The sequence below is a fragment of the Saccoglossus kowalevskii genome, chromosome 22, assembly GCF_978046115.1.
Source record: "Saccoglossus kowalevskii chromosome 22, keSacKowa6.1, whole genome shotgun sequence".
NCBI classification, from domain to species: Eukaryota; Metazoa; Hemichordata; class Enteropneusta; family Harrimaniidae; genus Saccoglossus; species Saccoglossus kowalevskii.
In genome coordinates this window covers 19,447,079-19,471,002 of record NC_140662.1, presented here as the reverse complement: position 1 = coordinate 19,471,002, position 23,924 = coordinate 19,447,079, and the positions used below count along the sequence as shown (strand labels likewise).

Below are 23,924 nucleotides of genomic sequence, written 5' to 3'. Positions count from 1 at the left end.
GATGTATCTATAGGGTGACTTGCTCTGATGTATCTATAGAGTGACTTGCTCTGATGTATCTATAGGGTGACTTGCTCTGATGTATTTATAGGGTGACTTGCTCTGATGTATCTATAGGCTGACTTGCTCTGATGTATCTATAGGGTGACTTGCTCTGATGTATCTATAGGCTGACTTGCTCTGATGTATCTATAGGCTGACTTGCTCTGATGTATCTATAGGGTGACTTGCTCTGATGTATCTATAGGGTGACTTGCTCTGATGTATCTATAGGGTGACTTCATCAGATGCATCTATGGGGTGACTTGCTCTGATGTATCTATAGGCTGACTTGCTCTGATATATCTATAGGGTGACTTGCTCTGATGTATCTATAGGGTGACTTGCTCTGATGTATCTATAGGGTGACTTGCTCTGATGTATCTATAGGGTGATTTGCTCTGATGTATCTATTAGGTGACTTGCTCTGATGTATCTATAGGGTGACTTCATCAGATGCATCTATGGGGTGACTTGCTCTGATGTATCTATAGGCTGACTTGCTCTGATATATCTATAGGGTGACTTGCTCTGATGTATCTATAGGGTGACTTGCTCTGATGTATCTATAGGGTGACTTGCTCTGATGTATCTATAGGGTGATTTGCTCTGATGTATCTATTAGGTGACTTGCTCTGATGTATCTATAGGGTGACTTGCTCTGATGTATCTATAGAGTGACTTGCTCTGATGTATCTATAGGCTGACTTGCTCTGATGTATCTATAGGGTGACTTGCTCTGATATATCTATAGGGCGACTTGCTCTGATGTATCTATAGGGTGACTTGCTCTGATGTATCTATAGGGTGACTTCATCAGATGCATCTATGGGGTAACTTGCTCTGATGTATCTATAGGGTGACTTGCTCTGAAGTATCTATAGGCTGACTTGCTCTGATGTATATATAGGCTGACTTGCTCTGATGTATCTATAGGCTGACTTGCTCTGATGTATCTATAGGGCGACTTGCTCTTGATATATCTATAGGGTGACTTGCTCTGATGTATCTATAGGGTGACTTGCTCTGATGTATCTATAGGCTGACTTGCTCTGATGTATCTATAGGCTGACTTGCTCTGATGTATCTATAGGGTGACTTGCTCTGATGTATCTATAGGGTGACTTCATCAGATGCATCTATGGGGTGACTTGCTCTGATGTATCTATAGGCTGACTTGCTCTGATGTATCTATAGGGCGACTTGCTCTGATGTATCTATAGGGTGACTTGCTCTGATGTATCTATAGGCTGACTTTCTCTGATGTATCTATAGGGTGACTTGCTCTGATGTATCTATAGGATGACTTGCTCTGATGTATCTATCGGGTGACTTGCTCTGATATATCTATAGGGTGACTTGCTCTGATGTATCTATAGGGTGACTTGCTCTGATGTATCTATAGGGTGATTTGCTCTGATGTATCTATTAGGTGACTTGCTCTGATGTATCTATAGGGTGACTTGCTCTGATGTATATATAGGCTGACTTGCTCTGATGTATATATAGGCTGACTTGCTCTGATGTATCTATAGGGTGACTTGCTCTGATGTATCTATAGGGTGACTTCATCAGATGCATCTATGGGGTGACTTGCTCTGATGTATCTATAGGCTGACTTGCTCTGATGTATCTATAGGCTGACTTGCTCTGATGTATCTATAGGGTGACTTCATCAGATGCATCTATGGGGGACTTGCTCTGATGCATCTATGGGGTGACTTGCTCTGATGTATCTATAGGGTGACTTGCTCTGATGTGTATATATAGGCTGACTTGCTCTGATGTATCTATAGGGTGACTTGATCTGATGTATCTATAGGGTGACTTCATCAGATGCATCTATGGGGTGACTTGCTCTGATGTATCTATAGGCTGACTTGCTCTGATGTATCTATAGGGTGACTTGCTCTGATGTATCTATAGGGTGACTTGCTCTTGATATATCTATAGGGTGACTTGCTCTGATGTATCTATAGGGTGACTTGCTCTGATGTTTCTATAGGCTGACTTGCTCTGATGTATCTATAGGGTGACTTGCTCTGATGTATCTATAGGGTGACTTGCTCTGATGTATCTATAGGGTGACTTGCTCTGATGTATCTATAGGGTGACTTGCTCTGATGTATCTATAGGGTGACTTGCTCTTGATATATCTATAGGGTGACTTGCTCTGATGTATCTATAGGGTGACTTGCTCTGATGTATCTATAGGCTGACTTGCTCTGATGTATCTATAGAGTGACTTGCTCTGATGTATCTATAGGGTGACTTGCTCTGATGTATCTATAGGGTGACTTGCTCTGATGTATCTATAGGCTGACTTGCTCTGATGTATCTACAGGGTGACTTGCTCTGATATATATATAAGGTGACTTGCTCTGATGTATCTATAGGGTGACTTGCTCTGATGTATCTATAGGGTGATTTGCTCTGATGTATCTATTAGGTGACTTGCTCTGATGTATCTATAGGGTGACTTGCTCTGATGTATCTATAGAGTGACTTGCTCTGATGTATCTATAGGGTGACTTGCTCTGATGTATTTATAGGGTGACTTGCTCTGATGTATCTATAGGCTGACTTGCTCTGATGTATCTATAGGGTGACTTGCTCTGATGTAGCTATAGGGTGACTTGCTCTGATGTATCTATAGGCTGACTTGCTCTGATGTATCTGTATGGTGACCTGCTCTGATATATCTGTAGGGTGACTTGCTCTGATGTATCTATAGGGTGACTTGCTCTGATGTATTTATAGGCTGACTTGCTCTGATGTATCTATAGGCTGACTTGCTCTGATGTATCTATAGGCTGACTTGCTCTGATGTATCTATAGGGTGACTTGCTCTGATGTATCTATAGGGTGACTTGCTCTGATGTATCTATAGGGTGACTTGCTCTGATGTATCTATAGGGTGACTTGCTCTGATGTATCTATAGGGTGCCTTGCTCTGAAGTATCTATAGGGTGCCTTGCTCTGATGTATCTATAGGATGACTTGCTCTGATGTATCTATAGGGTGACTTGCTCTGATGTATCTATAGAGTGACTTGCTCTGATGTATCTATAGGGTGACTTGCTCTGATGAATCTATAGGCTGACTTGCTCTGATATATCTATAGGCTGACTTGCTCTGATGTATCTATGGGCTGACTTGCTCTGATGTATCTATAGGGTGACTTGCTCTGATGTATCTATAGGGTGACTTGCTCTGATATATTTATAGGGTGACTTGCTCTGATATATTTATAGGGTGACTTGCTCTGATGTATCTATAGGCTGACTTGCTCTGATGTATCTATAGGGTGACTTTCTCTGATGTATCTATAGGGTGACTTGCTCTGATATATTTATAGAGTGACTTGCTCTGATGTATCTATAGGGTGGCTTGCTCTGATGTATCTATAGGCTGACTTGCTCTGATGTATTTATAGGGTGACTTGCTTTGATGTATCTATAGGGTGACTTGCTCTGATGTATCTATAGGGTGACTTGCTCTGATGTATCTATAGGGTGACTTGCTCTGATGTATCTATAGGGTGACTTGCTCTGATGTATCTATAGGCTGACTTGCTCTGATGTATCTATAGGCTGACTTTCTCTGATGTATCTACAGGGTGACTTGCTCTGATATATCTATAGAGTGACTTGCTCTGATGTATCTATAGGGTGACTTGCTCTGATGTATCTATAGGGTGACTTGCTCTGATGTATCTATAGGGTGACTTGCTCTGATGTATCTATAGGGTTGACTTGCTCTGATGTATCTATAGGGTGACTTGCTCTGATGTATCTATAGGCTGACTTTCTCTGATATATCTATAGGGCGACTTGCTCTGATATATCTATAGGGTGACTTGCTCTGATGTATTTATAGGGTGACTTGCTCTGATGTATCTATAGGGTGACTTGCTCTGATGTATCTATAGGGTGACTTGCTCTGATGTATCTATAGGGTGACTTGCTCTGATGTATCTATAGGGTGGCTTGCTCTGATGTATCTATAGGCTGACTTGCTCTGATGTATTTATAAGGTGACTTGCTCTGATGTATCTATAGGCTGACTTGCTCTGATGTATCTATAGGCTGACTTTCTCTGATATATCTATAGGGCGACTTGCTCTGATATATCTATAGGCTGACTTGCTCTGATGTATCTATAGGGTGACTTGCACTGATGTATCTATAGGGTGACTTGCTCTGATATATCTATAGGGTGACTTGCTCTGATGTATCTATAGGGTGACTTGCTCTGATATATCTATAGGGCGACTTGCTCTGATATATCTATAGGGTGACTTGCTCTGATGTATCTATAGGGTGACTTGCTCTGATGTATCTATAGGGTGACTTGCTCTGATGTATCTATAGGGTGACTTGCTCTGATGTATCTATAGGGTGACTTGCTCTGATGTATCTATAGGGTGGCTTGCTCTGATGTATCTATAGGCTGACTTGCTCTGATGTATTTATAAGGTGACTTGCTCTGATGTATCTATAGGGTGACTTGCTCTGATGTATCTATAGGCTGACTTTCTCTGATATATATATAGGGCGACTTGCTCTGATATACCTATAGGGTGACTTGCTCTGATGTATCTATAGGGTGACTTGCACTGATGTATCTATAGGGTGACTTGCTCTGATGTATCTATAGGGTGACTTGCTCTGATGTATCTATAGGGTGACTTACTCTGATGTATCTATAGGGTGACTTGCTCTGATGTATCTATAGGGTTGACTTGCTCTGATATATTTATAGAGTGACTTGCTCTGATGTATCTATAGGGTGGCTTGCTCTGATATATCTATAGGCTGACTTGCTCTGATGTATTTATAGGGTGACTTGCTCTGATGTATATTGTAGGCATCACAAGCTCCCACAGGTATTACAGTCTCTTACACCACCAACTAGAAACGCGTACTCTGGTTATATCGTATATTTATTCCATATGGTCAATCATTACAGAATTAAAACAGATTAGTACATCTCCAGAATATGGTTCTAAAATATACAAAACAAAATAGGAAAACTATAAATATTCCAAGTAAATCAAACAATTCTTATCATAAAATGTACAGTAAATTTAAATATACATTTCTTTTAATATGTGCAAAAAGTCGAGCGATACAACCAATAAATACACGGCAAATCAAATATGTAACAATAAATAACAATGCTAACTGAAATATTTGTCAACCATTTTGACGAGCCAAAGCACACATTGCATACCATGTGCTCTATTAAACGTGCAGCTGACCACATGTACGCAATGTGTTTGGGCACAAAAAATGGGTGGCAAACAGTATAAATAACAAAACAATTTTCAATAAATAAGTCTTAACGAATACTAACATTTACAGACTTGCAATAATAACCCAAAGTTAGAGTGATAAAATCGGAGTTCATACGAGTACTCAAACTTGTAACGAATTACTGCCAATAATTTCATGCTGATGAAGCCAACAATGAAGAGAAAACCTTCCTTACCTCGTTTAGTGGCACCCTCCCGGACCAGTGTACAAATGTTAGCAAACCTAGCAAGTTTCAGAAAACTCAACGCGGCAGGGCAATTCAGAGCAGACACAGAGACGTCTTCACTCTTCAGTAGCACATGCTGAACTGAAGACAATAGCCTGCCTAGCCCAGAGTTCACCACAGGTCAAACAGGTGAAACAAAGGAATCTAACTATGTAATAAATAACCAATCAGAGGGGAGGTTTGCACAACTTACATATATATAGGGTGACTTGCTCTGATGTATCTATAGGATGACTTGCTCTGATGTATCTATAGGGTGACTTGCTCTGATGTATCTATAGGGTGACTTGCTCTGATGTATCTATAGGGTGACTTGCTCTGATGTATCTATAGGGTGACTTGCTCTGATGTATCTATAGGGTGACTTGCTCTGATGTATCTATAGGGTGACTTGCTCTGATGTATCTATAGGGTGACTTGCTCTGATATATCTATAGGGTGACTTGCTCTGATATATCTATAGAGTGACTTGCTCTGATGTATCTATAGGGTGACTTGCTCTGATGTATCTATAGGGTGACTTGCTCTGATGTATCTATAGGGTGACTTGCTCTGATGTATCTATAGGGTGACTTGCTCTGATGTATCTATAGGGTGACTTGCTCTGATGTATCTATAGGGTGACTTGCTCTGATGTATCTATAGGGTGACTTGCTCTGATATATTTATAGGGTGACTTGCTCTGATGTATCTATAGGCTGACTTGCTCTGATGTATCTATAGGCTGACTTTCTCTGATGTATCTATAGGGTGACTTGCTCTGATGTATCTATAGGGTGACTTGCTCTGATGTATCTATAGGCTGACTTTCTCTGATGTATCTATAGGGTGACTTGCTCTGATGTATTTATAGGGTGACTTGCTCTGATGTATCTATAGGCTGACTTGCTCTGATATATTTATAGAGTGACTTGCTCTGATGTATCTATAGGGTGGCTTGCTTTGATGTATCTATAGGCTGACTTGCTCTGATGTATTTATAGGGTGACTTGCTTTGATGTATCTATAGGCTGACTTGCTCTGATGTATTTATAGGGTGACTTGCTTTGATGTATCTATAGGGTTGACTTGCTATGATGTATCTATTAGGTGACTTGCTCTGATGTATCTATAGGGTGACTTGCTCTGATGTATCTACAGGGTGACTTGCTCTGATGTATCTATAGGCTGACTTGCTCTGGTGTATCTATAGGCTGACTTGCTCTGATGTATCTATAGGATGACTTGCTCTGATGCATCTTTGGAGTGATTTACTCTGATGTATTTATAGGGTGACGTCATCAGATGCATCTATGGGGTGATTTACTCTGATGTATTTATAGGGTGACGTCATCAGATGCATCTATGGGGTAACTTACTCTGATGCATCTATAGGGTGACTTTATCAGATGCATCTATAGGCAGACTTACTCTGGTGCATCTATAAGGTGACTTCATCAGATGCATTTATACACTGTCTTATTCTGATGCATCTATAGTGTGACTTATTCTGAGGCATCTATAGGCTGACTTACTACTGAAAAATATGGAGGTTCACTTATTTCTGATGCATCTATATGGTGACTTATCGCTAATACATTTAGTGAGTGACTTATCGCTAATACATGCACACATACAATATGAAAAGATAACAACACTCATCATAAGTAGTTGTTCAAATTATTTTTTCTCTGTGATATGTAAATTAAGAAACATCGGTTCTTCTAATGAAATATAACATGAATTTAACATTCACTGACATTCTGGCTGTGTGATTTACTGCTAATAAAATCTATTGTTGAATACTCAATTGCACTGATAAAGTCACGTGATGAATATAATGATGGTTACATAACCAGCTTCTACATTGAAATTGTAAATACACATTGCTGCATAATCATGTTAGAATAAAATACAATGTAGTTGGAAACTTGAAGCATAATATTGAAATTATTGCTGTTATATAAATATAATTGACCGAACTAGAACTCAACGGGTCATAATGCCATGGAATTTTGAGTTGCTATTGATTTTTTTTTCGTTAAAATGTTATTAGTTTTGTAACGCAATAAAACTAAATTGCGGGCAATTATGTTATTGTATTACTGTATTATTGGATCTTAGTTATTTATCCGAACAAATTTGTAATCATGATATAGACATGTTTTAATTTAGCTCCATTTCGATAAATTACGTACTTTTTAGCTAAATTAGTTAGGTCGGCTAAACGGCTAAACAAGTATGCTAGCTAAACATGCATATAGAACATTCAACAGAACGGTCAGTTCTTGTGTCATGTGTTTACCGACTGTGATTTCTTAGTATTGGTACATATTTATTGATACTGGTTGCTAAGCGAAGAGTCCCTCGACTGTTCAGATGCACGCCATCTCTGGTGAATAGATGAGTATCAAGTGCCCCGGATGTTCTCGTAAATGCGCTTTCATGATCCACGAAAAGGCAATGCTCTTCTTTACAGACTTGGCGAAATAAATCGTTCATTACCCGACAGTCATTGAAGTAGTAGTCGTTTCTTGGCACCACGCCGGAAATGACGATATTGAGATTGCGATATTTCTTCTTCAACTCCTTCAACGTCTCGTGCAATTCCGACGTCACTTCGCGGATAACACCCATCTTGCCTTCTGCGCAGTCGTGAGTTCCTGCATGTATAATTAATGATTGAATACCTTTCAAATCTGCATATTTCTGAACGTATTTGTAAATACTTTTAGCTCTAGACTTTTTAAGTACAGTAATTCTAACATTGCTTAATAATGTCCCTTTGTTGAAATTACTGATTATGCCGTCTCCTATTATTGCGATTGAGTCGTCGGTGTTGTCTGAACAACTTCTGCTTCTCTGGTACTGTCGTATCGTTCGGATACCATCGTTGCAAATATCCAGTGGCGGGTCCTCTAAAGGATTTCCATACAGAAAGAGCTTCTTCAGTTTCTTCAGTTTTAAACCAAACTGAGGCGGCAATTGGCGAATGTGGTTGTAACTCGCATCTAAGTATTCCAATTGAACAAGATCGCAAAACGATTCAGGAAGTGACGTCAGCCGATTGTAACTGATATCAATCATGACAAGTCCAGTGATCTTGGTGACACTTAGAGGAATCTCAGTGAAAATGTTGCTGCCTAGCAACAAGCCTTTCAGATTAGTTAATTGTCTGAATTTATTTGGTAGCGAAGATAGATGGTTATGTTTACAGTCTAGTGATCGAAGTGATTTCTGATCACAGATGTCTACGGGTAGCGACAACAGCGCCCTCCCACTAAGATTGATAATCTTCGCCATGATAGTTGGTCTTATTACAACCTCGTTCTCGTATTTGTACAGCTTTCTGGAACGAGAAAACATATACACAATGTGAATATGAACATTCATAATGATGTGAACAATTAAGGAGCAATATGTTTATCTTTGAGCATGTTTGAATAATTGTGTTCAATATTGCATCAACTTGATATTTAAAAAAAGATATTCTTTATGGTATTAGTAAAATACCAAATGCGTCTGGATTTACCTAAACTTTCTGATACTATTATTGCTACCAGGTCTTTTTTTCGGTGAGTTATGCCTCGTATTTTTTTTATCAAGGTGTAACATCAAGCGACTTATATAAAAATGCAGACATTTGAAATCGGGTGAGTAATAAGTTAAAGCGGGAGAGTCTTCACCTGCGCATGCGGCAAACGGCCATAGCGTGTCGTTGTTAACAAACAAGCGCCTACCCATGAGCCTTTGCGTTTTTAGCGCGCGTCGTTATCGTGGCTTGTGACTCAATTCCCGTGCGTGCGCAGGTGGCGACTGTGAACATCTTATTTTTGTCAACAGAGCCTTTAGTTTTGAGTTACCGTGTATTTCAATCGTGCGTGCAAGCAGTTTTGTAATATTTTCGACCTTACCTAGGATTGTTTTAATAATCCTAAAACGGGAATTTTACACTTTTTCGAATAACACTACGTTCAGGGTGACTTCAAAGATGATAAATATTACAAAGTAATGAAGATACTTGATAGATGGAATTGAAGTTGATGTGTATTTTTATAACGCACTCAGATGTGCCATGGCATCACTTGATGACAAACTGGAACGACACGTGACCGGGATGTGTACGAGTTCCCGCAAGGTGGTGCACCTTAGTTCCCGCCAACAGACTTATGTTTCTAACAAAAATGTATTTCTGAGCAACACATCACAATATTATATGAATCAACTAAATTAACTTTTGAACTTTCTAAATATGTAATACTGTAAAACATGTTGAAAAAGCGGCATGCAATTTTAGCGAATTGTGGTGAACTGACGTAATAGCAAAATGTTGATTTAGCGAATCTCTCTTGTCGTTGTTGATTTCTTTGCTTGGCGGCCATTTTGAATTTATAATAAAGTCATTAGCGACATCTTGAATTAGCAAAACAGTTCTCTCGCTAAATTCGCGAAAAAGATATGCTCGCAAAAAAGACATGTTTTACAGTATGTGATTACCATCTTAATCTGGTTATTGTTGTTATCTTATCCACAGATATGAAAATGATTAGTATAATATGATGGTAAAATATAATCATGGACTCTGTCTTATACGCACCGGTTATTTAAAGAAATATAACTCAAAATATCAATTTAAGCCAGATGTCAAAAATTAGACTGCGTTGTCCGAGTAATATGCATTATTTAGGCGTTAGTGGTTGCCCCGTCCTATGCACCACGGTAACCGTCACTTTGGTACATTCGCCGGTTGTTGCCCGGTTCTTTGTATCACCCTAACCGCCACTGTGGGTCCGCATTGTTCAGACGTCGGTGGTTGCCCTGTCCTATGTACAACCCTAAATGTCACTGTGTGTCTGTGTTGTACAGTTGTCGATGTCTTCCCTGCTCCTCGTAATACCCCAACTCTGGTACTAGTCCTCTTATGTGAATATCCGTTGTTATTAGTTACATAGCACATGGAGGTAATAGCCAGTATTGTTTAGCATATACGTCCGGAATTCACGTAACTTAACGAAGCCTCATAAACAAATGTTAGTGCCACCGTTACTCAGCTGTGAGCTTTGTTGTACATTTGCCGATGGTCTGATGGTTTCCCTGCTCTACGTAACACTCTAACACTGGTCCTTTTGTGTGAATGTAAGTCGACATCAGTCACATCGCGATCAATGTTTAATATGTCAACGTAACCCATGTAAACGAAGCCTCTTTGTAGATCAGTCGACGATGTTTGACTTGTTTACGTTTTTACCTCTCACCATGACCCTATCCGTATAGCGCTATTGTGCGTTATTGAGTGGGAAAAAGCCACCTACTTGCTACGAACAGCCTTGTATGAATACTAATGTTCCCCTATACAATACACAAATCAAATAAGCTTAATAAAATACTCTCAATGTTTACGTGTCCTCGGTACTAACCTTCTAAAATGCTATAAAAACTAAATTAAAATAAATAGCGGATATAATAGTTACGGCGTTGTCCCGCAGGGCCAAACAGGGCGCCGCTTTTACCTGCCAATAAAACCAAATGAAGGCAAGTACTTGGCGGTGTATGCTTGTCATCTATCCGATACTAAACTAGAATCAAATTTGATATTGTCACGTGTCTTAGTTACCAATTCGTCGCTTGTACGATTCTCATTGTGATTTGTTTATTTGTTACATTTCGTGTAAACCAGTCTGTTATACGAACTGTTGCGTGAATGTTTTTAGCGTGCAACAAAGAGCGCCGTCAACGCAAACCCACTTTCAATGCTCCATTCGCATTCTCTCCTTGAATGCGAACAGTGTACTTTGTTTATACATACCTCTTTTGTCTGTGGAAATGGCCTTTCAGTGACGTCGGCAACCAACAAATCCAATTCGGCTTAAAAGGGAACAGACAGATTTACTGAATGCAGGTACTCTAAATTACTTCACAGGCGGCGTTGCTCGCCGGTCGATGCCAACCACTTAAATAATAATCTGCAACTCCCTGTACAAAACTAATATCTCCTATAGTTAACTAACAGTCCAGTCTATACGTTGCATTCGCTGTGGTATTGCGACTGACGTTTACAATCGACAACCAGTCGTTATAAGTACTCAGTACACCACCTGTCAAAGCAACCATCCGTCATTCTTCTTCAAATACCGGTCCCGACGGAGTATTTTGTAATCGTCTACTCACGTATCACGTGACACCTCTCCAGTTTTATCCGATCGTATCCGACTTAGTTAACCGGTTCAACATCCGACAATCTGCGTGAAAAATTAGCCCGATATGCTACTGATACCATTGACTGTTAACAGTACAGCCCGTATCGAGGTTCTGGCTGTACGCAACTCAATAGAAACATGACCCTGTGACCTCTCAGTGACGTCACAGAAATCGAATCGTATTGTCCACGTCTTGTACTGTTGAAACAAAAATGTAATCAAACTATGGATATTGCAACATCCGGGACAGTGAACTCATCTGAATAAAGAGGGAAATGGCAAGCATTTTAAAGTCTTTATATGCAAGTCAAAATCTTGGATATTTAAAAATTACCGACCTAAGGACGCAATTGTTAGTAAATTGCATAAATTGCATATCACAGCAAATCGTTAAGGATACGCTGACAGGTGTTTTCATTGTGCCTACAGCGTACATTAATTATATATCGAATTGTATACTTATAAATTGTATATTTATTTTTTTCATATTTCAAAGAAATCTCTGTATTCCCGTTCTGTCCGTAATATGGTGATATACATCATCTGGTTTCCTTAAATCACAGCCACATATACCATGGACCCTGTGACACAATAATGCCTTGAGGAAGGCCCAGCCCGAGTGACAATGCGATACACGATACAATACGATCGACTAATGCCTGGAGGAAGGCTATGTCCGAGTGACAATGTAATATAATAATACCAAGAGGAAGGCCCTGTCCAATTAATAATGTAACAGAATAATGCCCAGAGTAAGGCCCTGACCGGGTAGTTAAGATTACGGCATATATGCATTACATATGACTCCTTAAAGGACGCATAACCTGGTATTATTTTGGCGTATTTAACTAGAATTTGTCAATTGTATTTTGAAACAAAATCTAAGCTGTATTTCATACTGATTAAAACTTATAAAAATAGATATTTACCGGTACCCTAGGGCTAGTTATAAAATGTTTAAAAGGTTGAACACGGCAGAGGGGGGGGGGGCATACTTGGGCAACACAAAGCAGAGAGTTTATTGTATCGATATGGTTTTGGAATTGTATAGATCGAACAACAAGTGGGAGACAGCAGTTTATTTCACATGTAATTGTTATCATCGAGAATGGTCGGCGGCGATATAGTAATCCAATACTGCCTCTTCGTTTGGGAATTTTCTTTATTGTCAGATGGAGCATCGGAAGTTAAAGCGCGGCAGTCGTCGCGCTGCGCATGTGCGACATTTGTGTTGATAAACATTGATTTTCCCACAATCCAATGCGCTCTTCTAATGGAAATCACAAGTATGAGGTTTAGGCTGCGCGCGACTTGCACTAATTACTCCTTCGATACCTTCCAATTACCTAAAAAAATGCTTAATTAAAGCTTCACAGCGTCTCAGTTTGTCAAAGTCGCCATCTTTGTTTATATGAGGCTCATATATCTCGCGCATGCGTGGCGCGACAACTACCGCCCTTTAAGTAGTTGAGGACGAATGAAATTTTATTCTTTTTGTCCATTGTTTAAGCAGTGTAGAACTGACTGGATTTCTCGCCGTTTCGAAGTCTATTCAAGCATCGAAAATGTGATGCTCACTAAACCCAAATATAATATAAGCTTTCAGCGTATGTACACAAATCTTTCAAAATTCATGACAACATTCTTTTAGTCGTTTTAAACTGACATTGATGTCAATTCGTGGTATAGTGGGTAGATATGTGAAGTCGTGGTATAGTGGGTAGATATGTCAATTCGTGCTATAGTGGGTAGATATGTGAAGTCGTGGTATAGTGGGTAGATATGTCAAGTCGTGTTATAGTGGATAGATATGTCAATTCGTGCTATAGTGGGTAGATATGTCAAGTCGTGCTATAGTGGGTAGATATGTCAAGTCGAGGTATAGTGGGTAGATATGTCAAGTCGTGTTATAGTGGGTAGATATGAGAAGTCGTGCTATAGTGGGTAGATATGTCAAGTCGTGCTATAGTGGGTAGATATGAGAAGTCGTGCTATAGTGGGTATATATGTGAAGTCGTGTTATAGTGGGTAGATATGTCAAGTCGTGCTATAGTGGGTATATATGTCAAGTCGTGTTATAGTGGGTAGATATGTCAAGTCGTGCTATAGTGGGTAGATAAGTCAAGTCGTGCTATAGTGGGTAGATATGTCAAGTCGTGTTATAGTGGGTATATATGTCAAGTCGTGGTATAGTGGGTAGATATGAGAAGTCGTGCTATAGTGGGTATATATGTGAAGTCGTGTTATAGTGGGTGGATAAGTCAAGTCGAGGTATAGTGGGTAGATATGTCAAGTCGTGGTATAGTGGGTAGATATGTCAAGTCGTGATATAGTGGGTAGATATGTCAAGTCGTGTTATAGTGGGTAGATATGAGAAGTCGTGCTATAGTGGGTAGATATGTCAAGTCGAGGTATAGTGGGTAGATATGTCAAGTCGTGGTATAGTGGGTAGATATGTCAAGTCGTGATATAGTGGGTAGATATGTCAAGTCGTGTTATAGTGGGTAGATATGAGAAGTCGTGCTATAGTGGGTAGATATGTCAAGTCGAGGTATAGTGGGTAGATATGTCAAGTCGAGGTATAGTGGGTAGATATGTGAAGTCGTGCTATAGTGGATAGATATGTCAAGTCGTGGTATAGTGGGTAGATATGTCAAGTCATGGTATAGTGGGTAGATATGTCAAGTCGTGCTATAGTGGGTAGATATGAGAAGTCGTGCTATAGTGGATAGATATGTCAAGTCGTGCTATAATGGGTAGATATGTGAATTCGTGTTATAGTAAGCACATATGCCAAGTCGTGGTATTGTGGGTGGATATGCCGTAGTATGGTTGGTAGATATAGACAACTTGCTACTGCTAAAAGATTGGCGGATTCAATGACACACTCAAATAAAAAGCAATCACGTGACATGGGTACACATAACACACAGAGAGAAAAAAATCATAATTACTCCATCAGTATTTACAAATAATTTTATTTTATTTTTGTAAAATATTCATTCAAGAGGCTAACATTACACAATATCATTTTATTTCTCTCGCTGTAATCCTATGGCCTAACAGAATCACTGTTGATTTTATATTTAATTAGAGTCATTTTACGTCACTAAGTTTGGGAGTAAAGGAGTCAAATAACTCTCTTCCCCTCATCTCAAAGAAGTGCATTGTAAGTGAGAGTATGTGAGTATATTCGTAAAGGAAAAACAAATAATGAATAATAAGTTCAAATCATGGACATAATACTTTCCGATCAAGGATCTGCCATGCTCACTATATGTACATTATAACTGTCTATGGCACAGACCACATGACTACAATACACCAATCATGGAACTACAGTACAAGAATTCAATAATCTCGCAAACAAAAGGTTCGCCCAACGATAACGTTTGGGGGCGTGATTAGCCATAACTTATATATAACATTATATGTAACATTTATATACAAATTGTGGAAAACGTGAAAAGAAGAAATCAAAGTTAAAATTATGTCAAATCGTTCATAAATTTGATGTGGCATAATTTGAGAAAGGATAAATTTACTGTTGGTGTGACTGTTATTCGCAAATTCTCTAAACGAGGCTTTGTCTGAGGTTTGCTTCTGAAACGAGGATATATAATACCTGAAAATTCAATCATGATTTTCCAAGACCGAAGATCAACATTCCTTTGTTTTCCGGTCAATCGAAACTCGCAGCATGTGATAATGTAGTTCGTTTATGGCGTAGCATAGTTGGTCAAATGCATCGTCACATGAAAACGTCTATCACATTCACCTCTGTAGTTAGAATTGCTTTAATCACGCACGCGCACGAAATGTGACGTCATCAACCACTGATATCGTTATCTACATTTTCCATAACTTACTGGATCACCAAAAATGTCTGGCATAAGGACAGTTCCTTTTCCCAATCTGTCTTGTTCCACCATGTATGTCCAAGATGAAATGGCTGTTCCAACAAACAATGACGACCCTGCGGAATAGATACAAATGGTGTACGTGTGACAATGTATTAAAACCCTTTGAACGTCAAATTTCTGGTCACTTTTCACAAAGTAGAACTATTTTTTTTTCATATTTTTCCCAAATATTGATCAGATCCTGTAGTTGTGAAAATTTGCTTCAAAATTATGTAAAATAGATAGATGTTCTGGAGATGAGATGATATTAGGTGAAGTTCCGTTCACTGCGAGATATTGCGTTTCTTCAAGTTGTGCGTTCCGTCTGCCAGTGTCACGATTTTATTTTGAATTTGAAGAGGGGAAATATTGGGTTGAGATACTCTTACTTCAAAATTAACCATCATCAAATGTGTATAGCATAATACTTTCGCGATTGTCGAATCCCCCATGGTGTTTTGACGTCACTGTGTAGATATGACCTTTGTTTGTTCTGATTAAGTTCCATTTCACGCATATCGCGGGATCTCGCGGTGAGCTGAAATGATCTATTTTTGCTAACCAGTGTTACAAAACATGTCCGAACGACTTCTGCTATATTCAAGCATGCACAAGCGCATAATAAACTGACAGATAAATGACTTAAATGGCATTTGTCGTCGCGTTTCGCAAGTACGACATTTGTGTTGATAAATATTGATTTTCCCACAATCCAATGCGCTCTTCTAATGGAAATCACAAGTATGAGGTTTGACCTGGGTGTGACTTGCACTATACCCACGATACCTTCCAATCACCCAAAATTACCTAATTGAAGCTTGTTAACGTCTCAGTTTGTACTCATTAATCTGCGCTATAGCCAAAGTCGCCATCTTTGTTTATATGAGACCCATATATCTCACGCATGCGTAGCGCGACGACTACCGTCCTTTAAAGACTTATACATGTGTGTCAGAATGGTTGCTACCGTAATTAACATACTTGGTGGACTCACAGCAACAAAACTAAAACACAATTTGTTTTTACCATAACAATAGCAGACTTACTGTAACAAATTTCCTGCTCAATGAGAGAAAGGATGTAGTTGTCATCTTTAAGGGGTTTCTTCATTTCCGGTACATACAAGTTTGCTAAATTGTTTATTACATCAGTTGAATTGAAAGCATTAGGTATTCTTCCTTTTATATTATCCCATATTTTGTGCTGAAATAACAAATATTATTACAACGTGATAACGGATACATTTATAATAAACACACATAACATTGGAGCATGTTATTGTAGTATATAAATATTTGAAGTTATTATTACTGTGTCAAACATTTCAAATTGAAACATGCCAACCTAATGCAAAGACACTATACAAATGTCAAGACAATGCCAACCTAATGCAAAGACACTATAAAAATGTCAAGACAATGCCAACCTAATGCAAAGACACTATAAAAATGTCAAAACAATGCCAACCTAATGCAAAGACACTATAAAAATGTCAAGACAATGCAAACCTAATGAAACGACAATATAAAAATGTCAAGACAATGCCAACCTGATGTAAAGACAATATAAAAATGTCAAGAGAATGCCAACCTAATGGAAAGACAATATAAAAATGTCAAGACAATGCCAACCTAACGGAACGACAATAACAAAATGTCAAAACAATGCCAACCTAATAGAAAGACAATATAAAAATGTCAAGACAATGCCAACCTAATAGAAAGACAATATAAAAATGTCAAGACAATGCCAACCTATTGGAAAGACAATATAAAAATATCAAGACAATGCCAACCTGATGCAAAGACAATAACAAAATGTCAAGACAATGCCAACCTAATAGAAAGACAATATAAAAATGTCAAGACAATGCCAACCTAATGCAAAGACAATATAAACATGTCAAGACAATGCCAGCCTAATGCAAAGCCAAAATAAAAATGTCAAGACAATGCCAATTAATGGAAAGACAATATAAAAATGTCAAGACAATGCCAACCTCATAGAAAGACAATATAAAAATGTCAAGACAGTGCCAACCTCATGCAAAGACAATATAAAAATGTCAAGACAATGCCAACCTCATAGAAAGACAATATAAAAATGTCAAGACAATGCCAACCTAATGCAAAGACAATATAAAAATGTCAAAACAATGCCAACCTCATAGAAAGACAATATAAAAATGTCAAGACAATGCCAACCTCATAGAAAGACAATATAAAAATGTCAAGACAGTGCCAACCTCATGTAAAGACAATATAAAAATGTCAAGACAATGCCAACCTCATAGAAAGACAATATAAAAATGTCAAGACAATGCCAACCTCATGCAAAGACAATATAAAAATGTCAAGACAATGCCAACCTAATAGAAAGACAATATAAAAATGTCAAGACAATGCCAACCTAATAGAAAGACAATATAAAAATGTCAAGACAATGCCAACCTAATGCAAAGACAATATAAAAATGTCAAAACAATGCCAACCTCATAGAAAGACAATATAAAAATGTCAAGACAATGCCAACCTCATAGAAAGACAATATAAAAATGTCAAGACAATGCCAACTTCATGGAAAGACAATATAAAAATGTCAAGACAATGCCAACCTCATAGAAAGACAATATAACAATGTCAAGACAGTGCCAACCTACTAGAAAGACAATATAACAATGTCAAGACAGTGCCAACCTAATGCAAAGACAATATAAAAATGTCAAGACAATGCCAACCTAATAGAAAGACAATATAAAAATGTCAAGACAATGCCAACCTCATAGAAAGACAATATAACAATGTCAAGACAGTGCCAACCTACTAGAAAGACAATATAACAATGTCAAGACAGTGCCAACCTAATGCAAAGACAATATAAAAATGTCAAGACAATGCCAACCTAATAGAAAGACAATATAAAAATGTCAAGACAGTGCCAACCTCATAGAAAGACAATATAACAATGTCAAGACAGTGCCAACCTACTAGAAAGACAATATAACAATGTCAAGACAGTGCCAACCTAATGCAAAGACAATATAAAAATGTCAAGACAATGCCAACCTAATAGAAAGACAATATAAAAATGTCAAGACAATGCCAACCTCATAGAAAGACAATATAACAATGTCAAGACAGTGCCAACCTACTAGAAAGACAATATAACAATGTCAAGACAGTGCCAACCTAATGTAAAGACAATATAAAAATGTCTAGACAATGCCAACCTCATGCAAAGACAATATAAAAATGTCAAGACAATGCCAACCTACTAGAAAGACAATATAACAATGTCAAGACAGTGCCAACCTAATGTAAAGACAATATAAAAATGTCTAGACAATGCCAACCTCATGCAAAGACAATATAAAAATGTCAAGACAATGCCAACCTAATGCAAAGACAATATAAAAATGTCAAGACAATGCCAACCTACTAGAAAGACAATATAACAATGTCAAGACAGTGCCAACCTCATGCAAAGACAATATAAAATTGTCAAGACAATGCCAACCTAATGCAAAGACAATATAAAAATGTCAAGAGAATGCCAACCTAATGGAAAGACAATATAAAAATGTCAAGACAATGCGAACCTAATGGAACGACAATATAAAAATGTCAAGACAATCCCAACCTAATAGAAAGACAATATAAAAATGTCAAGACAATGCGAACCTAATGGAACGACAATTTAAAAATGTCAAGACAATGCCAACCTATTGGAAAGACAATATAAAAATATCAAGACAATGCCAAACTGATGCAAAGACAATAACAAAATGTCAAGACAATGCCAACCTAATAGAAATACAATATAAAAATGTCAAGACAATGCCAACCTAATGCAAAGACAATATAAACATGTCAAGACAATGCCAGCCTAATGCAAAGCCAATATAAAAATGTCAAGACAATGCCAACTTAGTGGAAAGACAATATAAAAATGTCAAGACAGTGCCAACCTCATGCAAAGACAATATAAAAATGTCAAGACAATGCTAACCTAATAGAAATACAATATAACAATGTCAAGACAATGCCAACCTAATGCAAAGACACTATAAAAATGTCAAGACAATGCCAACCTATTAGAAAGACAATATAACAATGTCAAGACAATGCCAACCTAATGCAAAGACACTATAAAAATGTCAAGACAATGCGAACCTAATGGAACGACAATATAAAAATGTCAAGACAATGCCAACCTACTAGAAAGACAATATAACAATGTCAAGACAGTGCCAACCTAATAGAAAGACAATATAAAAATGTCAAAACAATGCCAACTTAATGCAAAGACACTATAAAAATGTCAAGACAATGCCAACCTGATGCAAAGACAATATAAAAATGTCAAGACAATGCCAACTTAATGCAAAGACAATATAAAAATGTCAAGACAATGCCAACCTAATGGAAAGACACTATAAAAATGTCAAGACAATGCCAACCTAACGGAAAAACACTATAAAAATGTCAAGACAATGCCAACCTATTGGAAAGACAATATAAAAATGTCAAGACAATGCGAACCTAATGGAACGACAATATAAAAATGTCAAGACAATCCCAACCTAATAGAAAGACAATATAAAAATGTCAAGACAATGCGAACCTAATGGAACCACAATTTAAAAATGTCAAGACAATGCGAACCTAATGGAACGACAATAAAAAATGTCAAGACAATGCCAACCTAATGGAAAGACAATATAAAAATATCAAGACAATGCCAACCTAATGGAAAGACAATATAAAAATGTCAAGACAATGCCAACCTGATGCAAAGACAATATAAAAATGTCAAGACAATGCTAACCTAGTGGAACGACAATATAAAAATGTCAAGACAATGCCAACCTAATGGAAAGACAATATAAAAATGTCAAGACAATGTCAACCTAATGCAAAGACAATAAAAAAAAGTCAAGACAATGCCAACCTAATGCAAAGACAATAAAAAATGTCAAGACAATGCCAACCTAATGCAAAGACAATAAAAAAATGTCAAGACAATGCCAACCTAATGCAAAGACAATAAAAAATGTCAAGACAATGCCAACCTGATGCAAAGACAATAAAAAATGTCAAGACAATGCCAACCTAATGCAAAGACAATAAAAAAATGTCAAGACAATGCCAACCTGATGCAAAGACAATATGAAAATGTCAAGACAATGCTAACCTAGTGGAACGACAATATAAAAATGTCAAGACAATGCCAACCTAATAGAAAGACAATATAAAAATGTCAAGACAATGCGAACCTAATGGAACGACAATATAAAAATGTCAAGACAATCCCAACCTAATGGAAAGACAATATAAAAATGTCAAGACAATGCGAACCTAATGGAACGACAATTTAAAAATGTCAAGACAATGCCAACCTATTGGAAAGACAATATAAAAATATCAAGACAATGCCAAACTGATGCAAAGACAATAACAAAATGTCAAGACAATGCCAACCTAATAGAAATACAATATAAAAATGTCAAGACAATGCCAACCTAATGCAAAGACAATATAAACATGTCAAGACAATGCCAGCCTAATGCAAAGCCAATATAAAAATGTCAAGACAATGTCAACTTAGTGGAAAGACAATATAAAAATGTCAAGACAATGCCAACCTCATAGAAAGACAATATAACAATGTCAAGACAGTGCCAACCTCATGCAAAGACAATATAAAAATGTCAAGACAATGCCAACCTAATAGAAATACAATATAACAATGTCAAGACAGTGCCAACCTCATGCAAAGACAATATAAAAATGTCAAGACAATGCCAACCTATTAGAAAGACAATATAACAATGTCAAGACAATGCCAACCTGATGCAAAGACAATATAAAAATGTCAAGAGAATGCCAACCTAATGGAAAGACAATATAAAAATGTCAAGACAATGCGAACCTAATGGAACGACAATATAAAAATGTCAAGACAATCCCAACCTAATAGAAAGACAATATAAAAATGTCAAGACATTGCGAACCTAATGGAACGACAATTTAAAAATGTCAAGACAATGCGAACCTAATGGAACGACAATAAAAAATGTCAAGACAATGCCAACCTAATGGACAGACAATATAAAAATATCAAGACAATGCCAACCTAATGGAAAGACAATATAAAAATGTCAAGACAATGCCAACCTGATGCAAAGACAATATAAAAATGTCAAGACAATGCTAACCTAGTGGAACGACAATATAAAAATGTCAAGACAATGCCAACCTAATGGAACAACAATATAAAAATGTCAAGACAATGCCAACCTAATGCAAAGACAATAAAAAAAGTCAAGACAATGCCAACCTAATGCAAAGACAATAAAAAAATGTCAAGACAATGCCAACCTAATGCAAAGACAATAAAAAAATGTCAAGACAATGCCAACCTAATGCAAAGACAATAAAAAATGTCAAGACAATGCCAACCTGATGCAAAGACAATAAAAAATGTCAAGACAATGCCAACCTAATGCAAAGACAATAAAAAATGTCAAGACAATGCCAACCTGATGCAAAGACAATATGAAAATGTCAAGACAATGCTAACCTAGTGGAACGACAATATAAAAATGTCAAGACAATGCCAACCTAATAGAAAGACAATATAAAAATGTCAAGACAATGCCAACTTAATGCAAAGACAATATAAAAATGTCAAGACAATGCTAACCTAGTTGACCGACAATATAAAAATGTCAAGACAATGCCAACCTAATAGAAAGACAATATAAAAATGTCAAGACAATGCCAACCTGATGCAAAGACAATATAAAAATGTCAAGACAATGCTAACTTAGTGGAACGACAATATAAAAATGTCAAGACAATGCCAACTTAATGCAAAGACAATATAAAAATGTCAAGACAATGCCAACTTAATGCAAAGACAATATAAAAATGTCAAGACAATGCCAACCTACTAGAAAGACAATATAACAATGTCAAGACAGTGCCAACCTCATGCAAAGACAATATAAAAATGTCAAGATAATGCCAACCTGATGCAAAGACAATATAGAAATGTCAAGAGAATGCCAACCTAATGGAAAGACAATATAAAAATGTCAAGACAATGCCAACCTAATGGAACGACAATATAAAAATGTCAAGACAATGCCATCCTAATGGAACGACAATAAAAAATGTCGAGACAATGCCAACTTAATGCAAAGACAATATAAAAATGTCAAGACAATGCCAACTTAATGCAAAGACAATATAAAAATGTCAAGACAATGCCAACCTAATGGAAAGACACTATACAAATGTCAAGACAATACCAACCTAATGGAAAGACACTATAAAAATGTCAAGACAATGCCAACCTAATGGAACGACAATATAAAAATGTCAAGACAATGCCAATCTAATGAAACGACAATATAAAAATGTCAAGACAATCCCAACCTAATAGAAAGACAATATAAAAATATCAAGACAATGCGAACCTAATGGAACGACAATATAAAAATGTCAAGACAATTCGAAGCTAATGGAACGACAATAAAAAATGTCAAGACAATGCCAACTTAATGCAAAGACAATATAAAAATGTCAAGACAATGCCAACCTGATGAAAAGACAATATAAAAATGTCAAGACAATGCCAACTTAATGCAAAGACAATATAAAAATGTCAAGACAATGCCAACCTAATGGAAAGACACTATAAAAATGTCAAGACAGTGCCAACCTAACGGAAAAACACTATAAAAATGTCAAGACAATGCCAACCTAATGGAAAGACACTATAAAAATGTCAAAGCAATGCCAACCTAATGCAAAGACAATATAAAAATGTCAAGACAATGCCAACCTAATGCAAAGACACTATAAAAATGTCAAGACAATGCCAACATAATGCAAAGACAATATGAAAATGTCAAGACAATGCAAATCTAATGCAAAGACAATATAAAAATGTCAAGACAATGCCAACCTAATGAAAAGACAATATAAACATGTCAAGACAATGCCAACTTAATGCAAAGACAATATGAAAATGTCAAGACAATGCCAACTTAATGCAAAGACAATATGAAAATGTCAAGACAATGCCAACTTAATGCAAAGACAATATAAAAATGTCAAGACAATGACAACCTAATGGAAAGACAATAAAAAATGTCAAGACAATGCCAACCTAATGGAAAGACAATATAAATATGTCAAGACAATGCCAGCCTAATGCAAAGACAATATAAAAATGTCAAGACAATGCCAACCTA

General features: G+C 37.1%; 2 protein-coding genes across 3 annotated transcripts in view; both read right to left on the bottom strand.

Moving 5' to 3' along the window:
* Window positions 1–7,230: 7,230 nt before the first annotated feature.
* LOC102805408 (uncharacterized) lies at window positions 7,231–11,864 on the bottom strand. Of its 2 annotated transcripts, none has more exons than XM_085495926.1 (2): window positions 11,369–11,864; window positions 7,231–8,911 (listed from the first exon to the last, which is right to left on the bottom strand). In XM_085495926.1, exon 2 carries the CDS (start codon window positions 8,863–8,865, stop codon window positions 7,864–7,866), a length of 1,002 nt encoding a protein of 333 aa, XP_085352052.1. In that variant the 5' UTR covers window positions 8,866–8,911; window positions 11,369–11,864; the 3' UTR covers window positions 7,231–7,863. The 2 variants fall into 2 exon arrangements, with proteins under 2 accessions (XP_085352052.1, XP_085352053.1); XM_085495927.1 differs by lacking the exon at window positions 11,369–11,864 and adding an exon at window positions 10,160–10,390.
* Window positions 11,865–14,721: 2,857 nt separating this feature from the next.
* Window positions 14,722–23,924, bottom strand: part of LOC100368304 (uncharacterized) — a 34,472-nt gene continuing 25,269 nt past the window's right edge. Inside the window, exons 8-9 of the mRNA XM_085495887.1 lie at window positions 16,708–16,864; window positions 14,722–15,735 (exon numbers count right to left, since the gene is read on the bottom strand). Of these exons, the coding sequence (XP_085352013.1) occupies window positions 15,605–15,735; window positions 16,708–16,864 (288 nt within the window). The 3' untranslated portion in view covers window positions 14,722–15,604. The remainder of the gene's footprint in view (window positions 15,736–16,707; window positions 16,865–23,924) is intronic.